This window comes from Cimex lectularius, unplaced genomic scaffold (genome assembly GCF_000648675.2).
Source record: "Cimex lectularius strain Harlan isolate CLEC.00 unplaced genomic scaffold, Clec_2.1 scaffold14, whole genome shotgun sequence".
NCBI lineage: Eukaryota > Metazoa > Arthropoda > Insecta > Hemiptera > Cimicidae > Cimex > Cimex lectularius.
Window position 1 is genome coordinate 422,116 of NW_019392637.1, and position 22,521 is coordinate 444,636.

At 33.7% G+C, this 22,521-nt stretch overlaps 4 protein-coding genes across 5 annotated transcripts; 1 reads left to right on the forward strand and 3 right to left on the reverse strand.

Annotated features, from left to right (window-relative positions):
* Positions 1 to 1,481: 1,481 nt before the first annotated feature.
* LOC106663211 (CDK-activating kinase assembly factor MAT1) lies at positions 1,482 to 4,412 on the forward strand. Its single transcript, XM_014387877.2, has 2 exons — positions 1,482 to 1,753; positions 3,420 to 4,412. Exons 1-2 carry the CDS (start codon positions 1,630 to 1,632, stop codon positions 4,217 to 4,219), a joined length of 924 nt encoding a protein of 307 aa, XP_014243363.1. The 5' UTR covers positions 1,482 to 1,629; the 3' UTR covers positions 4,220 to 4,412.
* A 4,529-nt stretch (positions 4,413 to 8,941) lies between these two features.
* On the reverse strand, positions 8,942 to 14,944 carry LOC106663216 (ethanolamine-phosphate cytidylyltransferase). The gene is made up of 8 exons (XM_014387884.2): positions 14,458 to 14,944; positions 14,264 to 14,401; positions 14,102 to 14,214; positions 12,042 to 12,108; positions 11,100 to 11,325; positions 10,839 to 11,039; positions 10,555 to 10,775; positions 8,942 to 9,096 (listed from the first exon to the last, which is right to left on the reverse strand). Exons 1-8 carry the CDS (start codon positions 14,505 to 14,507, stop codon positions 9,039 to 9,041), a joined length of 1,074 nt encoding a protein of 357 aa, XP_014243370.1. The 5' UTR covers positions 14,508 to 14,944; the 3' UTR covers positions 8,942 to 9,038.
* A 2,618-nt stretch (positions 14,945 to 17,562) lies between these two features.
* On the reverse strand, positions 17,563 to 18,591 carry LOC106663253 (FAD-linked sulfhydryl oxidase ALR). Of its 2 annotated transcripts, none has more exons than XM_014387948.2 (4): positions 18,206 to 18,591; positions 18,064 to 18,130; positions 17,860 to 18,007; positions 17,563 to 17,804 (listed from the first exon to the last, which is right to left on the reverse strand). In XM_014387948.2, the coding sequence occupies exons 1-4, from the start codon at positions 18,293 to 18,295 to the stop codon at positions 17,642 to 17,644; spliced, it is 468 nt and encodes a 155-aa protein (XP_014243434.1). In that variant the 5' UTR covers positions 18,296 to 18,591; the 3' UTR covers positions 17,563 to 17,641. The 2 variants fall into 2 exon arrangements, with proteins under 2 accessions (XP_014243434.1, XP_014243433.1); XM_014387947.1 differs by having other exon boundaries at positions 18,198 to 18,589.
* A 1,987-nt stretch (positions 18,592 to 20,578) lies between these two features.
* Positions 20,579 to 22,486, reverse strand: LOC106663092. Its single transcript, XM_014387665.2, has 4 exons — positions 22,299 to 22,486; positions 22,012 to 22,228; positions 20,840 to 21,052; positions 20,579 to 20,774 (listed from the first exon to the last, which is right to left on the reverse strand). Exons 2-4 carry the CDS (start codon positions 22,183 to 22,185, stop codon positions 20,616 to 20,618), a joined length of 546 nt encoding a protein of 181 aa, XP_014243151.1. The 5' UTR covers positions 22,186 to 22,228; positions 22,299 to 22,486; the 3' UTR covers positions 20,579 to 20,615.
* Positions 22,487 to 22,521: the final 35 nt, after the last annotated feature.

Genomic DNA, 22,521 nt, shown 5'->3' on the forward strand with positions numbered 1-22,521 from the left:
GCGTGTTTGTTTAGGTGAGTTTGTATGTTCATTTACGTGAGTTTGATAGTTTGCTTTTTTGGGAGGCGATTTTTTTCTTTCTTTTTTTCTTTTTCAAAAGTTTTGTTTGTCATTTTGGATAGTTTGTTTCCATGTGTATTAGGTTGTGTTTGTTTGTATTTGTTTGTTAGCGTTTGAGTAAGTCTTTTGAGTGAGTTGTATTAGTTAGTTTGTTTATGTGGGTATTAGTGTTTGCTTTTATGTTTCTATGAGTTTGTTTGTTCCTTTGTGCGCGTTTGTTTAGGTGCGTTTATGTGTGTGCTTTTTGAAGGGTGAGTATGTTTATTTTGCTTTTTTGCGAGTGTTTTTTTTTTCTTTTTTTCTTCGAAAGTTGAGTTTTTCATTATTGGATAGTTCGTTTCCATGTGTATTAGGTTGTGTTTGTTTGTATTTGTTTGTTATCGTTTGAGTAAGTCTTTTCAGTGAGTTGTGTTATATATGTTGTATTACATGTTATATATATTATTACTGTAGGGATATTTAGGAAATTGGCAGGAGGAGAGGAAGAAGGTTAAAAAGGAGGGAGAGAAAAGAGGAATTGTAAGAGTAAGACTAACTGAATAAAAACATTAAATAAATACGTGTGTAAAATTACTAGTATCATGTCCCAGTGATGAACTATTAATAGTGTCTCAACAATTACAAGTTGTATTCGTTAGTTTGTTTACGAGGATTAGTTTGTGTTGCTTTATGTTTATCTGAGTTTGTTTTTTCTTGTGTGCGTTTGATTTTGGTGAAAATTTTTATGAGGATATTTCATTTACGGTGTTGTATGAACCCTCTGGGTGTCGGTGTTAAAAAAAAACTGTTCCCCTGCATTCGAACTCGGGACCTTTACCTTACAGTGATGAGCGCCGTATCACCGTATCAACGTCTTAAAAATGTAGTTGATGATGATGGGTGTAAATTCCGGAACGACCAAATAAATCTTTAAATATGTAATGATTTTACTTTTTTTTAATTGTTTTTTTAACCAAAACAAAAAATTTAATAATGAATTAATTGTGGTGGAATGTAAGATTGTATGAGTCGCCATCTAGAAACGCAAATCATAACTAAAATCACGTGCCGCTAGGTGGCGGTAATAACTTTTCATCTTTTACATATATTATTTTGATTTGAATTTAATATATATAACTGTTTAATATTGAATATAATTAAGAACTATTACAAATAATTTAATTAATTTTCACATTTTTATTTTCTTTTTTGCAGATATAGGGCTAATATATCGACAAGTTGTGAGTCCTAGTTGTTTAAGTACACTTAGTGTCGGTTTGGAAGATACTTGGTGTCTGTTTATAAGAATAATTTTGTGTTTTACAGCGAGAACAGGCGGACCCAACAGAATTGATGTAAAATAAGAATAAACTTACTTTTTCTCTTTTTTTGTTCGTTGATTGAGGGCGGTACGGTAGGCGAGTCTTATCGTGCTGAAAGCCGATCGATAACCGCCGAAGAAGGTTACGTTGTTTACCTCCCGTCTAGTTTCGAAAAGTGGATCGTTTCGTCCCGAACCCCGTTTAAATTTTACATTTAAAATTTAAATAAATTTTAAAATAACCCCTGTGTGAAGTCTTCCGGGCGAGGATGGAAGACCAAGTCTGCCCGAGATGCAGGACGACAAAGTACAGAAACCCGAGCCTCAAGCTCATGGTGAACGTGTGCGGACACTCGTTGTGCGAAAGCTGCGTGGACCTGTTGTTTCTGAAAGGTTGATTCTTTTATTGTAAAGACTTCATTTTCTTTCTTCTTGATTGACATAATGTTTACCTCGCGCATCACATAAAATTATGTCACAACCAGAGCACAATTTTTATCAAAAATATAAAACAGACACGAAATTAAAGAACCGATTGAATGTGGACTTTGAAACACTCCTATTCGGGTTCAACCTGCAACTGGCAAATTTGGCAACAAAGTTTGATTAAATTATTTTATGTTTTGTTATTTATGGAATTGTTGCAAAATATTTTCAAATAAAAGCCCAAGGTGGAAATGGAAAGAATATTTTTGCAAACAGGGTTCAGATTTACAGACGTATAAGTCGGTACAACTGCAACTAACCAATTCAACAACTCAACTTGAACCCTTTTTTAAAATCCTTTATTTTAATTATTATTTTAAGAAATATACAGAATTAATATTTTAAAAACCTCATTGTTTAAATAAAACCTTAAGTTATAATTATAAAATAATTTTTTGCAAAGATAAAGAAAGCAATGCTTATAAACAATTGGTAAACCTGTAACCGCCATATTTGTCTTTTAAAAAAATATTTAAACTAATTAATTATTTTTAGTTAATACATAGAATTTACTTTTCAAATAAAAGCTCAAGGTAAAAATGAGAAGAATATTTTTGCAAAGAGGCTTCAGATTTATAGCCGTACAAGTCGGTACACATGAAACTGCCCAATTCAACAACTCAACTTCAGAAGTTGTTTAAAACCCTTTATTTTATTTGAAGTAATGCACAGAATTAATATTGCAAAAACGTCATTTTTTAAATAAATGCTTAAGTTATAATTATAAAATAAACTTTTGCAAAGATCAAGAAGCAGATCGATGCTTACAAGCAATTGGTAAGCCTGTAACCGCCAAATTTATCTTTAAAAACATATTTAAAGTAATTAACTATTTTTAATTAATACATGGAATTGATATTAATATTTTCAAATAAAAGCACAAAGTGGAAATGAAAAGTGTACTTTTGCAGAGGGTTCAGATTCATAAACTGAACAAGCCAGTACACCTGCAACTCCCAGTTCAATAACCCAACTTCAAAAAGTTGTTTAAAACCCTTGATTTTGATTATTATTTTAAGTAATACACAGAATTAATATTGCAAAAACATCATTTTTTAAATAAAAGCTTGTTCTATTTAAAAAATAAACTTTTGCAAAGATCAAGAAAGTAGATCGATGTTTCCCAAACAATTAGTTAACCTGTAACTGCCATATTTATCTTTAAAACTATTTAAACAGATTTCTTTTAATTACTATATGGAATTGGTATTGCAATCCAATCCATCCCTAACCATTACGAGCAGTTGGTACACTACATTTTCACTGCCGAATCATCATTTTAAAAAAAAATTCTTTTTTTAATTTACCATCAGTCTTGAATAATATAATTGTAAAATTTAGGAACATGAGAAATCCATACTTGCAATTCAGTCAAATAATAAATAGTTGGTACACCTGTCATGGAAGTTAAGATTTGACAAATATGGTTCACAATATTTAAAATTTTATTACTTATCTTTTTATATTTTTTAAATTAAATATATGTTAATACATAATGCATACTTTTGTGTGTGCGCGCATGTGTGTGTGTGAACATATTTTGTTTTGTAATAATAATTGACCATATTTTCAGGATCTGGATCTTGTCCCGAGTGCCAGGTGCCGTTGAGAAGGAGCAATTTCAGGGTGCAGCTCTTTGAAGACCCGAACGTCGAGAAGGAAGTTGACATAAGGAAGAAGGTTCTGAGAGACTACAACAAGAAAGAGGAGGATTTCGCAACCCTCGAAGAGTACAACGACTACCTTGAGGAAGTCGAGGACATCATATACAATCTGACCAATGGTATAAACACAGCAGAGGTGCAGAAGAAAATAGACCAATACAAAAGGGAGAACAGAGATATCATATTGAAGAACAAAATGAAAATCGGGAGAGGGGAGCTTGAACTGGAAGAGCTGCTGGAAGTCGAAAAGCAGATGAGCCAGTCGAGAAAGTTCGACGTTTTAAAAGAAGAGATGGAGACTAAAAGAAAAAAGCTCAGAGCTAAAGAAGCTCTGATAGATGAGCTTATGTTCTCGCACGAAGATGCTAAAGACATAATCAAGACGTTTCAAAATGGTCTGGAAGAAGAGTTCAAAGAGAACCCGGCTATTCCGGAGAAGGCGAGCCACTTTTCAACAGGTATCAAATTCACAAAGGGCCAAGGCTTCCTGCCCGTCAAGTACGAGGAGGGGCCGCTTTTCATCTATGAAGAGCCTGAGTTCATTTCGGATGGGCCGATGCCGCCCAGGTGGCAAGATCTGAATGGTCGTTACCTCAAGCACGTTAGAGAAGCGAACATAGATGAACTCGCAGGCGGGTACACGTCTAACATAAGCTGCATGCGCGCCCTACAAGAAGCTGTCGTCGGACTTTATTTCAAGAACACGTGACAGTGGGGGACGATTCCCTGGGGGCAGAACATTTGGGGCGACAGCCTTTACTAGTCCCGTGAACCGTTCTGGGCGAAAAAAAAAATCACCCTAAATACTTACTAAAAAGGACTGTCAAACCTCTATAGTAAATTATAAGTAAAAATGTAAATAAATTGTATTAAACTCTGTGATAAAGACTTATTTAAGATAACGTTAATGTTGGTTCATTTGTACATTTATCTTTCTTGTTGTACAATGTTCGATATATAGAAAAATAAAATTGTCAGCTTATTTATGATAAGCTAAATAAATCTTTTAAAAACAAAAACCTTCAAACATAAAGTTTTAACAGCACATTAAACTTTATATTCCTAAATTTATTATTAGTATTTCCCTGTACCTTTTTGTGACATGCCAAAAAACATGCATAAGGTTTTTAGTTGAGATAAAAAAGTCAATGGCACGAGCGGGATTCGAACCCACGATCTTCGGCTAGATACGCCGCTGCTCTACCACTTGAGCTATCGTGACCTCGATCCACTCGGACACTAACTTCCCATCTCAACCCCACCTTTTGAATTTTCCCTCCTTTTTTGCCATTTTTCAAATGTCGTGTAATCGGATTGGATTCTCGACGACAAATGAAATGGCCATCGAGAGCTTTAGTGAAGTATACTTCATTTTAAATCATTAAATTCACTAATTTTCTCTCCTTTTTGCCATTTTTCAAATGTTTTTATCTCAACTAAAAACCTTAATTAATTGTAATATATTAATTGGTCAAGCGGACCATGAAATTAGTGAACATGCATAAGTCTGGATTAAAAAGCCATCCATTCATTGAGGGTGTAGCCCAGGACAGGCATGTGCAAAAGTTCATCAAAGGCCATCGCAAAAACAACGGCACAACTACTAAATCTAGGAGTATAATAATTGCATAATGGTTTGACTGCTGACTCCAAAGGATTTTGTACTCAGCAGATATTGCCATGAGGAATGCCTTTGTTGCGAAGGCTAAAGTCCCGGCCTGAAGCATAAACATGGCAGTTCTTGAAAAAGCTTCGGTATCGAGTAAAAGCCCTTAATGATCTACGTAATACTGGAAGTTGCACAATAGATCTATACTGGTCGTGGTGTGCACGTCATAAAGAAGCAGACTCCTATTCTAATCTCTCGAAAATAAACAGCTTCTTTATAACACCTTAGTGAAGCCGATATGGACAGACTGGAAGTATGGTGTACAGACAAAGAACCTATGTATACATTATAATTAATTAAGGTATTTAGTTGAGATATAAAAGTCAATGGCACGAGCGAGATTCGAACCCACGATCTTCGGCTTGATACGCCGCTGCTCTACCACTTGAGCTATCGTGACCTCGATCCACTCGGACACCTACTTCCCATCTCAACCACACCTTTTGAATTTTCCCTCCTTTTTGCCATTTTTCAAAATGGAAAATTAAAAACGAAACCTTAATTAATTATAATATATTAATTGGTCAAGCGGACCACGAAATTAGTGAATCTATGTAATACAGAGGATATCATTTACAACAACACCGTATAGCACATAACATCCAAATATGTGGCACCATGAAATGGTATAGGAAAAATTATTATTATATATGAGATTAACACTGTTTAGGGCAAAAATCTCAAAACAAAATCAATTAATTCTTTACAAACATGTAAAAAATTGTGATAATACACTTTACTAAAAGTGAAAGAATGTGAATGTAGAAGGAATTTTGTATGCATTAAAGAATGGAAGAATGGGCCAAAGGAAAACCACTAAAGGCCAACTCCTATTGGTATACAGACGGCTCCAAAACCGACAAGGGTACACGAACTGGAGTCTTCGGGATGAACCCAAAGACCGAAATGATGGTAAACCTAGGTAAATATGCTAGTTTTCCAGTCTAAAATCATAATGGATTAAGAAATAATAAGGTTAGGAATATATTCCCAGAAGATAGCCATTTTCTCTGAGAGTCAGGCAGCATTAAGGGCTCATTCGAGGCAAAGGCAAACTGCATGGAGGCCCTGAAGGAAGTCAGTAACACTAACGACCTGGACATTCGGGGCATAGAGGCAACGAAAAGCTTGACATATTGGCCAAAAAGGGGTCCAACATGGACTCTACGGGCCCAGAACCCTACTGCAGATTAGCAACATGCCACAAAAGAGGATACATTTTAAAATGGATCTTAATGATCCCATGGTGGAATACCACGGGTATGAGTCATGCGAGGAGATTCGTAGAAGGACCATACGTAAAACTTACAAAAGAACTACTGGAAGGGAACTGCAACCGAACCAGGATTCTGGTTGAACTCCTGACAGGATATGCCACTTAAGAAAGCACATGCACCGGATAAGAGTACAAACAGAAGAACTGTGCAGATACACCCAGGAAGAGGAGGAGACCACAGAACATTCTACGTTTCTGTGTGAGGTATAACATATCGTCATTTCTATTCCTAGAGAACTGATTAAAGGCACTTGCAGCGTATTGTACATTACATTCGATGATTTTGGACCTCCCTTTGTATAACCATATACAAACCACTGTTGATTAATATTTTCTTTGGTGATTGATCAGCCTTCTCAGTTTAAATATATTTTTTTCCTTTCCAAAAGGTAGATTGGGTATGAGGCCAGGAAGACAGAAACAACATTTATTTTCTTGTCAAACTTCTTGACAAAAAAATAAATGTTGTTTCTGTCTTCCTGGCCTCATCCCCAATCTACCTTTTGGGAAGGAAAAAAATATACACATACAAACCGGTTACAACGTACAAAAACCTGCGGTCCTTTCATGTGCATTGTAAATGATATCCACTGTAAGTGTAAAAATACAAAAAGCAATCCAACATATGTGTTGGGGGTTAATCGGGAATTCTTTAATTTTTTGTCTATTTTTAGGTTATTTTTAATTTAATAATTTGCTGGAAACCAGAGTGAATTTTATAGTCTATGTATAATAATATAAGTTAGTTTTAAATAATGTATAAATAGGTAAGAAGGTGTGATCGGCCGTAGGGTTAATTGCATACAAAATTTTTGATAAATCGATGCGGAAAGTGGAAGGGGTGCCAATCGGTGTGACGACGTGCGTGTGGGCCTGCCTCCTTTCCTTGTCCCCATTTTTTTTCTACTCTCCATCTCAGCTACCTCACTTCACGAATTTTCTCATATTGGTTTATTATCTGCGGGCCTTTAAGTCAAAAGAACCTGCAAACTTCGTGGAATATCTCTTCACTCCGGCATCCAGCCTGCATCATCTCGGACATTAACGCCTCATAGCACTCAGTCAGATTGTTCTTTTTTATTGCATACATCTATTAGTCATACATGAATTCTTTCAGTTTGACATTATCAATTTTTACAATTAATTAAGGTTTTTAGTTGAGATAAAAAGTCAATGGCACGAGCAGGATTCGAACCCACGATCTTCGGCTTGATACGCCACTGCTCTACCACTTGAGCTATCTTGACCTCGATCCACTCAGACACCGACTTCCCATCTCAACCGTGCCTTTTGAATTTTCCCTCCTTTTTGCCATTTTTCAAATGTCATGTAATCGGGTTGGATTCTCGACGACAAATGAAATGGCCACGGAGAGCTTTAGTGAAGTATACTTCATTTTTAATCATTAAATTCACTAATTTCGTGGTCCGCATGACCAATTAATATATTACAATTACTTTTTTATCTCAACTAAAAAACCTTAATTAATTGTAATATATTAATTGGTCAAGCGGACCACGAAATTAGTGAATTTAATTATTAAAAATGAAGTATACTTCACTAAAGCTCTCTGTGGCCATTTCATTTGTCATCGAGAATCCAATCCGATTACACGACATTTGAAAAATGGCAAAAAGGAGGGAAAATTCAAAAGGTGTCGTTGAGGTGGGAAGTTGGTGTCCGAGTGGATCGAGGTCACGATAGCTCAAGTGGTAGAGCAGCAGCGTATCAAGCCAAAAATCGTGGGTTCGAATCCCGCTCGTTTTTTATCTCAGACTTTTTTATCTCAACTAAAAAACCTTAATTAATTGTAATACATAAATTAATTGGTCAAGCGGACAACGAAATTAGTGAATTTAATTATTAATTTTATTACCATTACAAATCTATTTTATTGCATGCAAATACTATACGTTTTCTTTTGAATTTTTCATATACATATGTTTACATATTTTAATTACAACTTGTATTAACATTTTGACCTCATTTTATAAATTTAATCCTCCTCTCATTATTAACAAATTCTTATATAGTTTATATTAATACACTTCAGTAATTGGGTTTATGGCATACCGCCTTCCACCAGAGCGAGGGGGTTATTTGTGGAATACATTACAATTGGGATATCCTAAATTTTGTGGAACCCTGATTCGCACAATATCAAACTGAACAATACGCCTGTTTATAGTAAATTTTGTTTTTTAAACAAAGGGTAAAAAATAAGACAAAATGTTAATTTTTTTTTAATAAAAACAAACATTACACAGCGTATGAATAACAATGGAGTAATTTCTTAGGCTCAATTAAATATAGGAACCCTAATAATAGGTTATTTAGGTATTTAGTTAATTTTTTTAAATGAATTAAATCCAATGATTAAATGCTTAAGTACCCCACAAAAGCAATAAATAGTGAATTAATAAAAACAGATGGATAGTGGAATGCATCGGGAGGTCATAGCAAATTTAAATAATTTCACTGTTTAAAAATTTGCTAGCTTTTTGCATTTTTTTTCTTTTTGGTCTGTTCTTTTCCCCGTCCCTCAGGGAAAATATAAAAAAAAATTTTAAAAACGCAAAAGGGCTAGGAGAAATAGTTATCGATTTTGTTTTTTTTACAATTCCTCGCCTCGTATTCTAACCTGTAAAAAAAAAAGAAACAGAAAGAAAGGAAAAGAAAATTAAGACCGACACCAAGTGGCTTGATGAAAATTTGAAAATAGGCTCTTGATATCATACTGAAAAATATTGTATTAAAAAAAAAAGACTCGGTTGCAAAGAAGTCAGCGAAGAAAATTAAGATATATAGAAGAAAAATAAGCAAGAAAAACTTGTCACATTAAAAATATATACAGGGTGTCATTTTTAGATGGCCCGGCTGAATTTCTCTTGAACAATGACTATAAAAAAAATATATTAATAAAAAATAAAAAATACGTTTTAATATTTTTCTAGTTTCAAATTTTTACCTTTTTTTGGAGAAAGATTATATGTTGATCGGAAAAATGAGCACTTTGGTTTATTTCGAATGGAATGCTGAATGTAACAAATAGGTACTATTGTCAAATTTATTTACTACCAGGAATTAAAATTTGATCTCATAATGCGAGTTTAACAAACAATGACAATATAAACAATAAAGGCCATTAATGTTTACTTTAGCGAAGAAGCAAATTATTGTAATTAACAACAAAACAAATTTTTTTTTATGTTTTGACATAACTTTGTCATTTCTTGACTAATTTAAAATCTGGTTGCACCATTGTTTTCAGCATAAAAAGTCCTTTAAAATGATTTCTCAGGGTTTATAGGGTCGTATTTGAAATTTATAAGTTGAACTGGGCCTGAGGTACCCTGTATAATTTTTTTACAAAAAAGAAGGTAAAAATTTGAAAATAGGCTATTTTTTTTTTTTATTAATAGTGTCATTGGTTCAAGAGAAATTCAGCTGGGCCATCTAAAACAGACACCCTGTATATATGCAGGGTGAATCAACTTCTATAATCCACCCATTTATTTCGGAAACAGTTAACTTTAGCAAAAAAAAAAAGATTTTATACAAATCCCAAATTAATTTTGGGTACGAATATGGTAACAGATTTAACATAACTTTCTTATCAAGTTGAGAAATGAAACTCACTTTGTTATTTTAAACGAGAATCCCATATTTTTATTATACAATTCGATTCCAGAGCTTATTTTATGCCACTTTTACTGAAACAAAAATTTTGATAGGATCGACCATTTCTAAGTTATGCCTGATGGAAGACGCGTGAGGGGGGTTTATTTAAAGTTAATTGTTTCCGAATTAAATGGGTGAACTTAGAAGTTGATACACCCTGTATATATATTAATAAATAGACAGTCTAAAATTAAATTTGAATCTTAAATACTTGAATGATTAAGATAAGCAATTATTAAATTTAAAAAAAAAAATTGTTTCAGATTTGAGTGAATGAACCGTTATCAGTAGGAAGATAACGGATCATTATCACATCCGGAATCCTCATATTTTTACGTCTTCCGATGATTACATTTATACGTTTTGTCCACTCTTTTTTAAACAATCAAATAAAAATTAGTTAAAAAACCTTTCTCACCTGTGTTGAATGATTCTTTCAACAATTTTCTCCGTCGTCATTTTGTTACCCGAAGAGATCTGCTTGAAGATGCCCATCGCTTTGGGCAGTTGGTACGGGTCGGAGCCATCGTCATCGGGCATCGTCTCTGTCTGGCCGTGGCATACCACGTCGACCTTGAAGTGCGCTATGAGATCCTTCGTCACGGCATACGGCGCTCCGATCACTACTTCATTTACATACTGGGGATTGTTTTTTTAATAATTTTTTTTTATGAATTATGAGTTAAACCTGAAAAATTTTACCTTACAAGCGAGCACGCTGAGGACTCTTTCGTGAAGATTCATTATGGGGTAGTTGTGCCCTTTGTATTTATTTACCATCGGGTCTGTGTGCAGGCCTACTATGAGGAAGTCGCCCTCGGCCTTGGCCGCCTCGAGGAAGTCCAAGTGGCCGACGTGAAACAGATCAAACGCTCCAGCAACGTAAACGACTTTATCACCAGGCTGTTTAAAAATTAATTGACAAAGTATATCGTACTAAAGGTTTAATTGAATATGACTAACGCCTGGCTCTTTCCCTTCGGCAAACTGTAAGATTTTCCGGGAAGTCGGGAGGAATTGGCTGAGAGCGGTGAAAGGCTGAGTCGCCGATGAGTCGAGGCTTAGGCTCGAACTGTGGCCCTCACTCACGGTGTACTCTTGATCGCCGCGTTTGAAGTGTTCGCGTGTCATCAGGAGCATACGGCCGACGATGTCCGTCGTTGAGACGCCCCTCGTCCTTTCCACTTCACTGTTCAAACAAGCAAATCTCTACTTGAATGTCTTTGTAAGAAACCCACTCAAAAGAAATTATATTTGCACTTTCAAATATTGTTTAACTTTTGGACTTGATTTATCCTATTTTGGAGCTTCAGTGGCCGCAACGATTTAGGCGTTGACACGGTGCTCACCACTGTAAGGTTAAGGTCCCGGGTTCGAATCCAGCGGCCCTGCATTCAAACCCGACATACTTACAAATGGGCTTTTTCAAAAACACCGGCACCCCGAGGGTTGACATAACCTCGGCTGTTGCAAACCCTCATTTAAAAAAAAATTATCCAATTATCTTTTGTCAAAGCAGACATTGATTTTATGTCAAATAAATTTTCTGAGCAATCAATGTCAAATTGAAGAGCGATTTGCGGCACCGATTAATGTTTATCTAATCTGACACTCAGTATGATAATGGGCTTATCTGCATTCCAAATAAGATCATACCATATTTTTTTTATAAATCAAGTTATTGAATATATAAAAACACAATGTTCCTCGAACCTCTTCTAATGTCATTGTTATAACTTAAAAAAAATGCTTTTCTACTGAGTGCATGTAACACACACAAAACATGAGCTTTAAAATTATGGGCGGGAACCCACAGAAATCTTGAGTCTATTCATTTTTTTTATATTTGAGTAATCTGTATATGTTACTTATATATGATTATTTATTTAAATAAAAGAAACATACCAATATCTCCCAGCAGCTTTGACAAGATGGTATGTGTCAACGCCATCTGCCGTCATCGTTATGTCATCTAAAAAAATACCAATAAAATTTCTCATCTATTTATTTAATTTTTTATTCTATTTTAAACATCGTTTAAACATAGTAAAATAGCAATTAATAAACGCATGACGAATTGAGAGATTATTATCGCATGATAACGACTGTCTGCCGATAATTGCAATCTTCCTTGAAAATGAATTATGACATGGGAAAAATTGATTAAAAATGTGAATATAAATAACGAATACATACATAGTTTTACTTTCAAGGATATAATATTAAACTTACAAAAAAAAATCCTTAAATAAAAATTTTACATATGATTAATATAAAAATATTTCTAAAAAATTCCATTAGCTAAGGAAAAGGTCAAGGCTGGTGGAGACATTAAAAGACAATAAGCTTTTGTTTAAACTAATGGTATTTTACACATCGGCCGTCTCCCCTTCCCCTTTTGTGACCCTGGCATAATTTTACATCATGTTATATAATGTTAGTAAATATAAATAATTTTTTTTTTTTTAATAAAAAAAAATATCGTGGAAGTACAAAAGATAAAAAAAATAAAAGTAATCTCAGCCTATTAAGAAATGCACCATTGATCAATTGGCTGATTAAAACGAGTCTCTTTTTTCAATCCATCCATTTTTAATTAAAAACAACTAAATTAACGCAATTAAAGATGTTTATATGACAGTTGTCAAGAAAGAGAATTCCACCATGAAAGAAATATTTTCCTACCCATTATTGACAACTACGCAGAAAGTTGTTATCTAATCATCATTATAATATATCAAGGAAGATAGAATTTTATTTTCCATTTTCTACAACTAGAATTTAATTAAACTATATTATTTCAAATGTCTACATATAGATAAATTATGAGGCAAATTGGTAAAATTTGGTTCCCCCCTCTTAATTTCAGTTTTTAATTACAAGTCCAGTGAATTTTATTATTTATTTAACTATAATGGATATACGTTTATGAACATACGCAACATTCACTATGCATTTATATAAATAAATAAATTTTGAGCGAAAGAAAATAAGCGGAAATTGTGAAGGGGGCCCTCCTAAAAAGTGGAATTTTTTTGTAAAAACAAAAACAAAAAAGCTAAATTGTTCAAAAATGTTTAAATATTATTTAATATACATCATACACAAATTTTAAATATAAATAAATATATGTGTGTTTTTATGCACAAATAAAAAATATGTTCATTTTATTAATTTTTATTTTCTTCAATCAAGGGGTCACCAAAGAATTTTAAAAAAAATTTATAATGTATAAAAATATTTTTAGTGAAATGTACAAAGAGCATATAAATTTAATAAAAGAAAGCGTAAAATGTGGCGGCCCTTACTTAATTTCATCTTTTCACTTCACAACGCTTCACAGCACCAGATTAAATATTGACATAATTGAATAATGAAGAATGTTTACAAGACGAGGAATGGTATTAATTAAGATCGAATGTAAAAACAGTCGAAAGGTGAAAAATTCATTTTTCCTAAAATAAAATTTCCTCTTAGGATCCAAGAAGTAAACGACCTACTTGGTCATTTTCTCAATCATTTCAGTCAGCCGATCCTTACCGTTTTGGTCAGTCAGATAATAGTGGGTTATATAAAGGCAGGAGTCTGACAGAAACAGCGATGATAGGCCGGAATGATAAAAAATCGACGAATTAATTAAGTAACTTGGATCATTTCCGAACACTTCTGTCTACATATTTAGGCAGTTTTGTTCTGGTTATGGCGAAAAGCTGACCAACTGTCTGACCAAAGCGGTGAGGATTTTTTTATTTGTTTGGAGGGGATTTAGATCAGGGATGAGGCCATGAAGGAAAAATCAAGACAGAAAAACACCGCACCATCTATCAAGCTTTCACCTGTTTATGACGCCTTCCTCAGGGAATTGAAGCAAAATTTCTAAAAATGTCAACTCAGATGAGCTTATCGGAGAGCAAGCGAAACGATCAGAAACTAACAGTGCCATATAAATTTGCGTTACTACTCACCGCCATGAACACAGAAGTCGCAGTTGTACTTATCAAGGGTTTCTAAAGTCGTGATGTATGGGACGGCCTCGACGACCTCGTCGACCCACTTGATCCCGCGTACCATTTTGTACCTGAAAGAAAAACACTGTACCTCGGTAGATAATGTTTCATGCGACTGACCTTTCTTCTTCGGTGAAGACAGGCGATCCTTTGTGCTTCGCTATCTCCTTGTCCGAATGAATCCCGACGACTAGGGTATCGCCCATGGCTTTCGCCTGCCGCAGGGAGTTGGCATGACCGTAGTGTACCATGTCGTAGCTGTTTGTTTGTCGTTTAATAGAAATAATATTGTTGTTTGGATATAAGTTACTCACCAACCGTCACACCAGACCCTGACTGGCTTCGTGCCGCGTCCCTTGTCCATTGTAATAATTTCAAATCCGTAGTTCTTCCCAGTTATGAGATTATCCTTGCTGAGAGTTTTATCTCCGACTGACTTATCACGTCTTCACCAAGTGACGGGGTGTGAAATACAGTGATGCATTTGAATACACCACCTCTCAAATATACCCGAGGTCTGTGGGGGGAAAATCGATATGGGAAAAGCGGTCCTTTTTTTTCTACCTTTTCACGGGCCAAACTTTCACCCCGTCGGAACCCTGGGTTTTCCACGTTTCACCCTGGGCCGTTATTCCATAAATAAAAACCGTGTCTAATCGCCTCTAACATCGGGACGAGGGTTAATCACCTTTTTTGAAAAAGTTATTTATAATATTGATTCGATTTGAATGACCGTTTGTTAAATGCATGACTGGAGATTTTATATTGTGTGTTTAACGAAAATGTTCTCTAAACTAAATTAGAACAGCTGATCAGAAAAATAAACAAAATAATCAAAAAAATTTACACTACTAATCTACAAAATCTACTACTAATAAAAAATACAAATATTAAGTATTATGATCAATATAAATAATTAATATAATTTATGTGTTATCCAATTAAAACTATGTTGTCCTAAACACTCTCAAAGTAAAAATCCTAACATATTCTCCTTTTAAATAAAACCTATTCACATACATTTACTCTATTACAAGTTTGTATTAATAATTTAAACTTAAATTTAATCCTTTTTTGAAATAAAAACAAATTTATGCATGTGCGGGGTGATGTACAGGTTATCCTAAGAATGATCAGCAAAAAATAATTCATATTTTTACTTTTAAAAAAAAATTATACTTATTCCTTCACTGTGTTACACGTTTTGCTTAATAATGACAAAAAATTATATATTTAAGAGTTGTTTTTTATTTAATGATAGTTTTGTATGTAATATCTGTACAGGTTATCCTAAGGATGATCAAAGAAAAAATTCATATATTCTGTTTTTTAAAACAGAAAAAATACACATTTCTTTCTCATGTTACATGTTTTACTTAATAATCGCAAAAAATTATATATTGTGTTGTGTTTTATTTAATGACAGTTTTGTATGTAATATCTGTACAGGTTATCCTAAGAATGATCAAAGAAAAAAGTTCATATATTCTGTTGTTCAAAACAAAAAACATACTTATTCCTTTCTCATGTTACATGTTTTGTTTAATAATGTCAAAAAAATACATTGTTTTTTTTGTTTTTTTAATGAAAGTTTTGTATGTAATGTCTGTACAGGTTATCCTGAGGATGATCAAAGAAAAAAATTCATATATTCTGTTGTTCAAAACAAAAAACATACTTATTCCTTTCTTATGTTATATGTCTTGCTTAACAATAACAAAATGTGTAATAAAGGAATAAGAATATTTTTTGTTTTAAAAAACAGAATATATGGATTTTTTTCATCAGTCATGGTCATAACCTGTGCAGACATTACACAGAAAAACTTGCACAAAAATAAAAAATTACTTAAATATATAATTTTTTGTTATTATTAAGCAAAACATGTTCCATCAAGAAAAGAATAAGTATATTTTTTGTTTTAAAAAACAGAATATATGAACTTTTTTTCTTTGATCATGCTTAGTTTAACTGAATATCTGTACAGGTATAAAAAAGTATATGGTATTTGTTTTTATTTTATGAATGTTTAGTATATAATTTTTGTTCAGTTTATACTAAGCATGATCAAAGAAACTAAATTTCATATATTCTGGTTTTTTAAAACAAATATTAGTCTTATTCCTTTCTCACATTACATATTTTGTTATTATTAAGCAAAACATATAAAATAAAAAAGGAATAAGTACATTTTTTGTTATAAAAAAAAACAGATTATAATTTTTTTTTCTTTGATCATGCTTGGGATAACCTGTACAGACATTACATAGAAAATGTACATCAAATACAAAAACAACACTTAAATAATAATATTTTGTTTTAAAAACCAAATATATGAACTTTTTTCTGTGATCATGCTTAAGATAACCTGAACACAGGTATAAAAAATTATATTATATATATTTCAGAGTTTTTTTGTATGTAATGTCTGTACAGGTTATACTAAACATGATCAAAGAAACAAAATTTCATACATTCTGTTTTTTAAAACAACAAATATACTTATTCCTTTCTTACGTTACATGTTTTGCTTAATAATAACAAAAATGAGATTTTTTTTAAAATAAAAGTTTTTGTACATAATGTTCATATAGGTTATCTCAAGCATGAACAAAGAAAAAACTCAAATATTCTATTTTTTTTTTTTTTATTATACTTATTCCTTTAATATTACATGTTTTACATAGTATTGAACAAAAGTTATTTATTTAAGTGTTTTGTATTATATGAAAGTGTTTGTGATATGTTCGTACAGGTTATCCGAAGCCTGATAAAAATTAATATATTCCATGTTTTTAATATAGTTATTTGTATAACTTTTGTTTGAACAAAAATTGATATAAGTTTTTGTGTGCAACATCCTAAGACGATCAAAGAAAAAAAAATTTGTCTTGTACTCATAAAGCTGAAATTCTTCATAAATGATCTTTTTTAACCAAATATATTCTTCTTCTTGTACTGTCTTAGTTGTTTGTCTTATTAATTTTAAAACTTTACAAATTCAATCGAATTTTTTCTAAATAAATCATATTCATCGTTTTCCATACTCATAGGATAAAAATTTTAATAAATTCTCCTATTTCAACAAAACTGGTCAAATTTTTGTTACTGTACACATTTTGCTGTATATATTAAAGAAAGATACAGTTTAAACTGTTCTTTTAATATAAAACTTATTTTCTGTTTTTCCAAACTGGTGCAAGTTATTCTCAGCCAGTTCCAAGATATGATTTTAAAATAGCATTATACTTTTTATAAATATTTTGTCATAAATAATTGTCAATTTTCAAACAGGTAATGATGGTATGGATGTTTTTTTACATATGTTTATTTAGAAACAAGACTTATACTTAGATAATGGATTATTTTTGTAATTGGGAAACAAATCTATTAGGAGATTCTTTGCGTAAAACAGAAAGTAGGCAAGGCAAAAGTTGCTCTTTATTTACAACCAAGTGCAAAGGGTGAATAGGTGTCGAAAAGAAGTTTGAAGGTGTATTAATCGCAAGAACCGTCTTTCCAGCCTTCCTTCCATCTCTCCTTGACCCTGGAACAGTCGAAGGCCTCCTTTCCGAGGCGTACGTTGACGCGGTTGTGCATTTTGCAGAGCCACTCCGAAAGCTGGTCGGAGTCTGAAACCTGAGGTGGTATCTTCCGCAAGCTGATAATAGGAAAATATTAAAAGAAATTGTGTACTTTATATTCTGAGAACTTACTCCTCTTGGAAGTGTGTGGCGCACTCGTTGCAAGGGTAGAACTTTGCGAACGAGTTGAAGAACTGTTTCATGCATCTTTTATCCGATTCGGTAGGCTTGTCGGGGTAGTACGCCGCCATTGAGTGCAGAAAACTCCAAGTTGCTCGGCCTACACTCAAAAACTAAATTAAGACTGTTCGACCAGTACTTTAATTTTAAACTCACCAAGGTCTTCTCTATCGAGGGGACACTCATTGTCGACGTGTGGTTGTTCTTGCGCCTTTTCCGGTGCCTGCCGAATAATAAAATGAAAACAACATGAAATAAATGATTATCCTGGTTTTAGTGCCAGGTTCAACCTTAGAACCTTGGGACTTTGCCCAGCTTTTGAATGCTGAGCAGGCTTTGCAGGGTGGGCCTGCTGATCCTTCCGATCTTCTTCCGTAATCTGCACCATGGGTTCCCATAAAAGTTTCGAACCGGTCGGCCTTATCGAAACACCTCCGCTCGGGCTTCTTGTAAAATTTACTCTCAGAGTATCCGATAAGCCCCTTTTGGCCTTTTATTAGCCTTTATTACTTTTATGGTACTACTTTAACTTGTACTGTAGATTGTAACCCCTTTCAGGGCGACGTACTGATACTGGAAAACCGTCAATGAACCTCCAAGATTAAAATGGCGATTGGCCGCCATTTTTCGAAAATTTTCAAACTAAAAAAAATTAATATCAAATACATATTGACATTTCATTTTAAAAAAATTTTCATTATTAAAAAAAACTACATTTGTTAAGTAAAAGTTATTTGCCATCAATTATTTTCTTAATTGGACAAAAATCTTAAAAATCTCATAGCTTTCAAACAATTTATCATTTAAAATTAAAAATATTATTAAAACTGCTTTACAAAGAAGCAATATGATGATAAGAGGAGTGAGGACATTGAGAGAGCCCTCACAACGGACCAGATACCCAAGCTTCTTCTCCAGCAAGATCTTACTGGTACCCAAAGCCATCCCCATGTTCACTGTGACCTATTGTCTATTGTAGAACTCCTACGTTTATTATGGTATTATATTTCCTATAAAATTTTCCACACTGCTTCTTCGTGCACTTGCCTTGGTGAAAATGCGACACTAAATAATCTATATCATATTCGGCCTCATATGTGCAAAGGATACCCGCCTCTGGTTTCTTTGACAGTTAGTTAAGTCAGTGGCTGGTATATTAGCTTATAATCTTGTTCTTTCTCAAGCTATTTTTCCACTCTTTGTCTGCCTAGTCGTGTTCCTTGACCCATGGATGTACTTTATACTACTTGTTTTTTTTTTAGGTGATAGTTAAGGTAGTGTTCTATACTATTTTCCTAACAAGCCTGCTGAGAAAGAGAAGTTCTTTCGCTTTACTTTTGAATTTCGAAAAGGTTCTGGTCCCGTGTAAGAAAATGTAAGGACCCCAAACTACCCTGTGTAGCTAAAAGCATACACATTTAATACCTGACTGTCTGAAATCCATTCACATTTTATACAGGGTGGTCAATTACTCGTGTTACAAACTTTGCCCGTAGATTCTACATTCAAAAAAGAACCAAAAAGTCCTAATTAACTATGGTCCGAATCTCAGCAGTTTCACAGTTATTCCACTTTTTCTGATTTTTTAACATTTCACGACCTTGCTTTAAATAAGCAATTATAACTCCAAAACTAAAAGATTTTGGACAAATCCTTTGATACCATTGAAAACTGTGTTAAATTTTCAATAAGATGTGATCAATACTAAACTTGTAAACCTTCATGAAATGTGTTGTAGTGAGAACTTTACAAAATAATTTTTTTTTCAAAGTTGAAAAACTTGCTATGGTGATTCTATTTCCAAACCTAGAGACAACAAATTTCAGAAAATGTACTCCATTAAATATCCTTTATAGTGTGTAATTTCTTTTTTAATTACTTTTTTCAAAGATGAAGAAATTGATAGAGGAAAGGAAATAACTGTGGCTGATGTTTTGGTAAGGTTGTATATTAAATGGAGTATGTTTTCTTAAATTTGCTAGTCTTTAGTGTTGGATATAGAATCACCACAGTAAGTTTTTCAACTTTGAAATTTTTTTTTTCAAAGTTCTTGCTAATAAAATACTTATTTCACGAACGTTTACAAGTTTAGTATAAATCAATTCTTATTGGAAATTTAACATAGTTTTCAATGGTGTCAACAGATTTGTCTAAAGCCTTTTAGTTTTGTTGTTATCATTGTTTATTTGAAGCAAGGTCGTGAAATCTTAACAAATCAGAACAAGCGGAATAACTCTGACACTGCTGAGATTCGGACCATAGTTAATCAGGACTTTTTGGTTCCTTTTTGAGTGTAGAATCTACTGGGAAAGTTTGTAACATGAGTAGCCGAACACCCTGTATATTTCTCTTATATTCCTGTGCTTAGGGTTGGATGTACCTCCACTTGGAATATAGTAGTTACCTGTAATTCAGCACTTTTTCTTTGATTCATCAATTTGTTAGGATGACTTTTTGAAACTTTTGGTTGTCTTTCTTACAAAGAACTTATCTATCTTATTTTCTTGAACTGGCAGACCAAACCCCATGATCTACTATCTTATTTCGTCTGGTATCATTCATAAATTATATATTATCTCTATTTGGCTTGTCTAACAACAAGATCTTAAATTTAAATAAAATTTAAACCACAGTTTTTTTTTTTTATTATTTACAATATTATTCGATAAGAAACAATTAATGAAAAGTCTATATTATTTACAATGTTTTTAAAGAGTTTTCTGTTTGGAGGACTGAAACTCAACCGTCGGACTCTCGTTGTCCTCAGCTTTCCTGTATACTCTATCTCGGCCCGGTTTGATTTTTAATTCTAGCTGAGGCAAGACGACAGGCTGGCCTTGGCTCTTCTTCTCTTCCATGAGAAAATACTAAGAACAGAAATTGTACAATGTTTTGTTTTTTAAAATTTTTTATTATAATTTTTGACATTTACCTCGAGCAGAGGTGGAAATTGTATTGTCTTGGGCAGGATGCGCTCCTCGACTTTGCACGCTGCGACTCGGTCAAGCAAAGCTTGCTCTTCGCATCTAGGCACAAGACGGTAGTCCGCTTTGTAAGTCGAACTGTAGAGTTCGACAACTTTGGGATACTTTCGACCCCTGAACACTTTTTCGACATATGCCCAGATTTTCCTGTCTTGCCCTTCCTGTAAATTAAACCTGATGATCAATTAATTTTAAAACATATTGGCACATAGCACCCGAGGCTGAGCTAGTGCCGCTTCGAGGACATTATACAGCCATGTCAACAATATATACGCCATCCCAGAACGGATGCACAGCCTCATCAGCAAGGTCCAAGGATCTCACAAACAAATTTGTCAACTTTGACCAGAAATCTACAACACCATCCCATACTGAATACATATCTTTGTCAGAACGACCAGGGTTTCATATAATCACAGATCGCATACACAATCTTGTCAGCAATGACCAAGGATCCACACCGTCCTAGATCACATACACTACCTCACCAGCTATAACCAGGGATCCATGGCATCTAAGGTAGTATATAGAACCTAATCAGTAAGGTCCAAAGACCAAAACCATTCCATAAGCAACCTTTGTTTAGAGATCCACACCATCCCAGATCTCATACACATCCTTGTCAGAATGACCAGGGATTCATATAATCACAAATCGCATACACAATCTCGTCAGCAGTGACCAAGGATCCATGCCATATAAGATAGCATACACAATCTCATCAGAAAGTTCCAAAGATCCAATCCATCCTAGATCCAATAAACAACCCCGTCAGCTATGGGCAGGGATCCACGCCACCCCCAGATCTCATAAGCAAGAGACCTGGGTTCACACCCTCGGAGCTCTTGGCATCCTAGGTTCGCAACCTCCAGTCAATGGCCAGTAGTGAAGAGTTCCATGAGTTCTCCATTTCAAGTACACAGTGCTGTTCAGCAGTGTGATCAATCAAATGAGACCCACCTCCTACAAGATTTATGGCCCAGCATGACAACGTTCCTTCTCCAGTTGAGCAATAAATCCAACTTTAAGTCCAAACCTGTTAAACCTACTCTATTGAGGGAGATCCTGGAGCAAAAGACAAGGGATATCTGTAGTGGTTCTTTCAAGAAAAAATTCTCACCCTGACTTGGTCGGTTTCGACTTTGAGCACTTTGAAGTAAGACGGCTCCGGATATCTATCCATAATGTTCCTCTTCACCAACCTCCCGACGCCGAAGTTCTTCAAGTTCCCGAGGATTTCCCAGAGGGTTTTCCCAGAAAAATCCGTCGTCCTTCCGACCAATTTGACCGGCATCTTGGTAAACACTTATTAAAATTGACGTTCTTACGACTTTTAACTAAAATAGATAAAACAACCATTTGACACTAGGATCTGAAAAGTTTGTCGAGATAAATTTATGAACTTACAATAATATCAATGTTGTAAAAGAAATACAAAATACTACAGTACACTGCTGAGAAGTTTATGACATTGTTATCTCTTCTTAAAAAAATTAATGTTTTTAATAATAACGAATGAACAACAAAAGAAGACAATTTCGGTGAAACAGTTGAAAGTATAAAGTTTAAAAAAAGTAAATTTAAATAAAATTTCAGATTGTCAAGAAAAAATAATAAAAAGAAAAAATCA

Bases quoted from the DNA above. Each gene is read 5' to 3' on its own strand.
- LOC106663211 (XM_014387877.2), top strand. From the start codon at position 1,630: ATGGAAGACCAAGTCTGCCCGAGATGCAGGACGACAAAGTACAGAAAC. The intron at 1,754-3,419 runs GTTGATTCTTTT...CCATATTTTCAG, and splicing joins GGACCTGTTGTTTCTGAAAG to GATCTGGATCTTGTCCCGAG.
- LOC106663216 (XM_014387884.2), bottom strand. From the start codon at position 14,507: ATGGACAAGGGACGCGGCACGAAGCCAGTCAGGGTCTGGTGTGACGGT. The intron at 12,109-14,101 runs GTGAGTAGTAAC...GTATTTTTTTAG, and splicing joins CGACTTCTGTGTTCATGGCG to ATGACATAACGATGACGGCA. The intron at 10,776-10,838 runs GTAAAATTTTTC...AACAATCCCCAG, and splicing joins TCAGCGTGCTCGCTTGTAAG to TATGTAAATGAAGTAGTGAT.
- LOC106663253 (XM_014387947.1), bottom strand. From the start codon at position 18,305: ATGGGAACCCATGGTGCAGATTACGGAAGAAGATCGGAAGGATCAGCA. The intron at 18,131-18,197 runs GTTGAACCTGGC...ATTATTCGGCAG, and splicing joins CAAAGTCCCAAGGTTCTAAG to GCACCGGAAAAGGCGCAAGA. The intron at 18,008-18,063 runs GTGAGTTTAAAA...TTTTGAGTGTAG, and splicing joins CCTCGATAGAGAAGACCTTG to GCCGAGCAACTTGGAGTTTT.
- LOC106663092 (XM_014387665.2), bottom strand. From the start codon at position 22,185: ATGCCGGTCAAATTGGTCGGAAGGACGACGGATTTTTCTGGGAAAACC. The intron at 21,053-22,011 runs GTGAGAATTTTT...TTTAATTTACAG, and splicing joins TCGAAACCGACCAAGTCAGG to GAAGGGCAAGACAGGAAAAT. The intron at 20,775-20,839 runs GTAAATGTCAAA...TTCTGTTCTTAG, and splicing joins AATTTCCACCTCTGCTCGAG to TATTTTCTCATGGAAGAGAA.